Genomic DNA, 6,000 nt, shown 5'->3' with positions numbered 1-6,000 from the left:
TATTTTATATATTTTATATATTTTATATATTTTATATATTAAAAAAACATTTCTGTAGTAGATAGTTAATAAAACAGGAGGTTTTGATGAATTTAATTATTCATATATTACTTAATTACTTGTAGTATGAATGGTGTGGGGTGGTCTGTATCAGTAGGGAAAGCTGTAAAACCTATGAAAGTACAGTCAAAAGGTACTCTGACCCCCCCGGTCATTTAAAAAAATTATTTACATTTAGATTCTATTAAGAGTTTCAACTTTCAGTGGCAGCATCACAAAATAATACATCAAGTACTGATCATTTTTGGCATATTCACATTCACATCAATGAGCTTAGCCTGTAACGCTGAATCCCGACTTTACTTAGTGTTGCTGCTTTCAGCTCTTTGTTTTGCTTTGGCTGTTTTTGTTCAGTCTTGCTGCTCTTGAAAAACCTTTGAAAACTTCGATTGGCAGAACCGAACATGAGTGAGAAACACTGTGGAGAATTAAGCAGCTAAAGAGTCACAGATGAGTAGCTTCTTCAGGGGCTGCTGAAGAACAGAACAGATCTACAGAAGGGAGATTATAGTGCTTATTTTAATCGTGTGGCTTAAAGCAGACTGCAAATGATTGTTTGTTGACTGTGTAACTCTTGCACAATCAGACACTTTTTGTGCATTACGTAATCATTAGGATTGTGATATGTTAACCCTCTGACCCTGACGTCTTGTCACTGGTAATGACCCGACCCAGTCCCTGTGTTTTGGAGAAGAGTGTTTTCAATGTTAGCCTGACAGCACTAGTTTAGGGTTGGAGTCATTGTTGATGATGGGTACTTTGGTTACGGTTGGTTATAGTATATCGCTTTAGGTTAATAAAAAATAAAAATCTGGTTCAAAAACTGTTTTTCTCTGATAAATCGATTTAATTCTCAGTGTTACATGGAACTTATGGTTTTATGTGAAACAGGAAGTCTGCATAAACTGTTCTTTTAACAGCTTTCAAAAAGGTAAGGCTCAGTGAAAACGTAGTGATGATGTTGCGCTTCTCTTTGCCCAGTGACAAGACAGAGGTTTACTTGGGAGACGAAAACTCTGTGAGCCTGACCTTCAATGCCAGGAACGAGGGAGAGGGCGGTGCGTACGAGGCTGAGCTCTATGTGGCGCTTCCCCCAGAGGCTGACTACAGCGGGATAGCACGCAACAACGTGGTGAGTCGGTGGCGTTTAAAAGGAGGTTTAAGTATCACAGTCAGAAGCACCGTGTTTTTTCATTCAAATGATAATTATGCATAAAAATGCTTTAATGCCAATAAAATGTGGAAATTATTTTGACTTTGCATAAAGTCAAAGGTCACTTTGCCATCGTAATGTTCCGCTAAAAGAGTTTTCTCAACCTGACGCCCTCCTTGTTGAGTTAAAGCCGTGAAAGAACGTGAATACATTTTGAATACATTTTTTGAAAGCCCTGAAATGCAGCTGGTTGGTAGAGTCACACTCTAACTCTAGTCAGAGTTTTGATTTATTGTTCTAACAACTCGTGAGACTGAAGAAGTCACTTGGCTGAGTGACGAAACGTTTCTCACACTGAAAACGCTACATCCAGATGAATCTTCTTTCCTTACCTGAATAGCTGAGCATGCATCAAGACAACAGCTCTTTAGCTTTTACAGCAGTACACTTAATAAAGTTAAATACATGATGGAGTTTTATTTCTTTGTGTCCTTTCCAGAGCTTGACTCAGCTGACCTGCAGCTACGAGGCAGAAAACCAGACCCGCTATCTCGTGTGTGATCTGGGAAACCCCATGAAGTCTGGTACCAGTGTAAGAGCCAATAAGACCCACATGTTATTTTTGGCCTTTCCCACTCTTTGTGTCTCAGTACAATTAAGCCAAGTTGACTTGCATAATTCATACATAAGCAAACTCGACATGTTTTCTCACCGACCTGATAAAACCTGATAAACATTGCTTTTGTGTTGAAAGAGTTTTCATTCCTTGTTTCCAAAGTGAGCGTCTCTAAGAAAAAGAACCCAGACTCTATTTAACACATTTATTTCCTTTCTCATGTTCCCTGAAATAACTGCGTGAATTTTCTGTGGCTGTTTTTGTAGCTGTGGGCCGGTCTTCGCTTCACCATCCCCAGACTCAGCGATACTTACAATACTGTTCAGTTTGAGCTCCAGATACGAAGGTAGGCCACTTTTTAGGGATTCCAGTTCAAGTGGGATGGGGTATCTTTGGCAACTGCATACCAGTGGAGCAGCTTTTAATCCAAAGTATTCTCTTAATTCTTATTATAAGCTACATACAGTTTTTTTTAACAAAAAATTCTTTAGGGCAACCAAGTAAATCTGTCATCATCACTGTTATTGTGATTCTGTGGTGTAGTGGTTAACACATTTGCATAATGATCCTCGGTTTGATTCTGATAGGACGAACAGGAGTCACAAAGCCACTTCAGGGATTAGTGTACTCTTAGTGCTGCTCTGAAGCTCAGATAAATAGGAGGGTTATGCTGGGAATGGTATCCAGTGTAAAATCTGTGCCAAATCAAATATGCACATCCATCTGAAACCCCTCAGGAAATAACAGAGCAGTTAAACATACATACTACTAGTGCTAACTCATACTGAAGTCAACCTCAGCTGATGTCATTGCCAGTCCACACCAGCTGACTTCTTTCTACACATGGTAAATCCCATATAGGGCATGCTATTAGGCTGCTTTAGCTGCTTTCAACGTTGCTGCACCTCAACCCCAACTCCTTGATCTATTCAGTTCAGTTTTATTTATACAGCACAACATCAGTCACCTCAAGATGCTTTATATTGTAAGGTGGACCCTACAATAATACATACAGAGAAAACCCAACAGTCATATGACCCCCTATGAGCAAGCACTTTGGCGACAGTGGGAAGGAAAAACTCCCCTTTAACAGGCTGTTGTCACGATGCCTGCTCTGTTCTTCCTAGGATTTTTTTGGAAGGGTTGAAATTTGGATTTCCATTGAAACCAAAACAAATTACACAATGTGTCAATAAAGACTTTCAACCTGAATATTTCATTCATGAAGACTTGATGTCTGAGTTAAGTGATCCCTTCATTTTTTGAGTAGCATTTAAGTTGCTGCAGATGGAAACAGCCTGTTTTAGTGATCCTGACTGAACCGCGGTTAATGTGGCTGCGTTGTAGTGATATCACACCAGCAAACATTTTGATGTTGAGAAGGTGATGGTGATCCACATCTAGTCTTCCAAACTGAAAGTTGTACTAAGTTTGGAAATTCTTAACCTGAACAAACTGAAATTGACAAAACACGCTTCATTGAGACAAGAGGAAGAACGCCAAGAAAAAAATGTTACTCATCCTACCAAAAAAGGGACTGTGGACCTGGAAAGTGACCTGGATACTCTGGCTCCTCTAAAAATAAAGGCTCCATATGAAAAAGCAGTTAACCTGTAAGCTAGAGAGGACATGGCATCCCGCTAATTTAAAAGTTCTTTTTTTTTAGCTTGGAAAAAGAGTTTGTTGCTCTATTTCTGTGGAAAGTGAACAAGATTTTCTCCAGTAACTAGAAAACACCTTTTGTAAAGCTAGAACATCTTACGATTTGTCACTGATTCAATGCTGAAAACTAGAACAACCCAGGTTTATTTAGTCAGAGCTTTCTTGAGCCAAATACTCTTTGAATCTGAATTAAAATGACTTTGTTCACAAGTAAAATTTTAACCATTAAAGAAAAAAAAAGATTCATAATGAGCAGCTACTTCTAGTACTACTGATATTTATTTAGACTCATTCTCTCTGATTGATCTTTCTGTAATAACTTCAGTAATTACTTCAGTAATTACTTCCTCCAAACCAGCAATGCATCTACTAATGTGGGGTCTTTATGTTGTGTGTTTGAATATTAGCGTGCAAAATAACTTAAACTCCCACTGGTTAAATAATACCTCATGTGAAAATACATGTTCCTACTGTGTTATCCAAATATTTTTGTTTCATTTTATCTTGTAGGGTTTTTTTGGTAGCATTTGCAAAGTTAGTTTTATATATATATGTTTAATAACTTCTCAGCTCGCTTCACTAAAAGTCTACAAAATTCAGGTTTGTAAAGCTGTTTAATGCTTCTTGATCAGGTGATCAGGGCTGTTTCAGTAACATTATGTTTTTGTGGTTTGTTCTAGTAAAAATGCAAATAACTCTGAGAGTGAAGTGGTGTTTTATGAGCTGAAGGTCTCTGCCATGGCTGATGTCATTCTCCAGGGGTGAGGCTTCACTTTAGACACATAACTATGACATCATTTTTCTTAACCTTCATTCTTGCCAAGATAAAAGTGTGACTGTGCCGTTTGCAGTGTTTCTCGGCCAGACAAAGTCATCTTTCCTCCTCCCAACTGGACTGTGCGACAGGGTCTGGGGGAGGAGCAGGAGATCGGCCCTGAGCTTCAGCAGGTCTTCGAGGTAAAAATAACATCTACGATATACAAGAAGCTAGTCCTATCACGTTTGCGCACTGAAACATAGAAGAGTAATACATTCAAAATATCACCAACTTTTAATGTGAGTATGGTAGTGTTGGTGAGCTTAAATTAATAGTCGTGTAAAATAGGAGCTCGGCTATTTCACTAAAACATTTTTGCACTGTAAAAAAGAAGCTAACATTAGCTTCTGAGGCTTAAAACGTCAGCTGTGGTTACAAAAAAAGTACACATAGGTGCCAGTGTTCACAGGAATGATTGTCCAAGAGCTGCATCTCAGACTCTACAGGCCTCAGTTAGCATGTTAAATATTGAAATTCATGACAGCACAATTAGGAAAAGACTGAACGTCTTTTAAAAAACAAATTGTCTCTTCTCTCCAGCAAGAAAATAGAATAGTTACAGTTTTGTAATGTTGCATCTAAACGAACCAAAAGACTTCTGAAACAAGGTGGTGACATTTTGCCATAATGCGCAGTGGCATATTTGGAAAATACCTCAGACCAGATGTCAAACACGGTGGTGGAGGGTTGATGATTTGGGCTTGTTTTTGGAAAATTGGAGTCACCAAGTCAGGCATGAACTCCTCAGTATAAATATTCCAGAATAAAATCTCCGGCCATCTGCCTAACAGACAGATCAACAACAGGAAAATGATAACAAGCATAGCAGCAAATCTACAATAGAGTAGTTGAAAAAAGAATCAAGGTGTTGCAATGGCTGAGACAAAATCCAGACCCCAACCTGATTAAACCAAAGCCTGTAAACCTCCAGCAACATAAAGAAGAGTGGGTCAAAATTCCTCCACAGCTATGTGAGAGACTAAAAGTTAATACTGCTTAAGGTTGTTCTACAAGATAAATAGGGAGCTGTTCATAAGCCATAATCATTAGTTTTTCTTATGCTCTTTCTGTATGTTTATGTGTTTTAAATGATCTTATTCTTCATTTTGTTTTATTTTTAGTATTATGTGTCATTACAAAAAGTTGCAAATCTTCAAACTTGAGAGCCTGAAAGATCCTGGACTTTTTGGTAATATTGAGATGCGTCGGTCTTAACTAAGATGTGCGATAGTCTTCTTTTCCTTAAAAATGTGGCTACAAGGGGTTTCGAAGTGGGTCTCCTCCACTAGTGGATAATAACCTGGGTGCGTTTGTTCACAAGTAATCTGGTAGGATAAATCCAGTCAGAACGGATCCTGAAACCTGTTCAAAGGGAAAACAGGATTACCTGATTGGATAAGATCAGATAATTCAATAGTTTTTGTTTTTAAAAAAAAAAAGAATCTAGATCAAACCTCCAGTTTGTCTTGTTCATTTCTTCTTTTGAACAACCAGGACAAAAGTGAACTGGATGACGTGATCCATGGAAAGGAAAAAGCCGGATCATTTTTATCCGGGCTACATCTGTTGAACAACCGGACCACTTGTTTTAGAACTGAAGAGAGGTGAAACGTTCACAAACCAGTCCAGTCGGCTTCTTTTATTAAGCTCTCAACACTATCATGACGTGGATGGCTGTGCTGGCGCGCTTGA

The 6,000-nt window shown here is 38.5% G+C and overlaps 1 protein-coding gene across 2 annotated transcripts in view; it reads left to right on the top strand.

Moving 5' to 3' along the window:
• LOC102310166 (integrin alpha-5) overlaps positions 1-6,000 on the top strand; it is a 59,407-nt gene that overhangs the window by 46,994 nt on the left and 6,413 nt on the right. For both annotated transcript variants that reach the window (XM_005933476.3, XM_042222900.1), the window contains 5 exons: positions 1,042-1,192; positions 1,713-1,805; positions 2,096-2,175; positions 4,172-4,252; positions 4,343-4,448. In XM_005933476.3, the coding sequence (XP_005933538.1) occupies positions 1,042-1,192; positions 1,713-1,805; positions 2,096-2,175; positions 4,172-4,252; positions 4,343-4,448 (511 nt within the window). The remainder of the gene's footprint in view (positions 1-1,041; positions 1,193-1,712; positions 1,806-2,095; positions 2,176-4,171; positions 4,253-4,342; positions 4,449-6,000) is intronic.

This window comes from Haplochromis burtoni, unplaced genomic scaffold, assembly GCF_018398535.1.
Source record: "Haplochromis burtoni strain Fernald_Lab_line unplaced genomic scaffold, NCSU_Asbu1 Contig_97, whole genome shotgun sequence".
Taxonomy (NCBI): Eukaryota; Metazoa; Chordata; class Actinopteri; order Cichliformes; family Cichlidae; genus Haplochromis; species Haplochromis burtoni.
The sequence above is the reverse complement of the archived record's forward strand: the minus strand, read 5'-3'. Positions and strand labels throughout refer to the sequence as shown.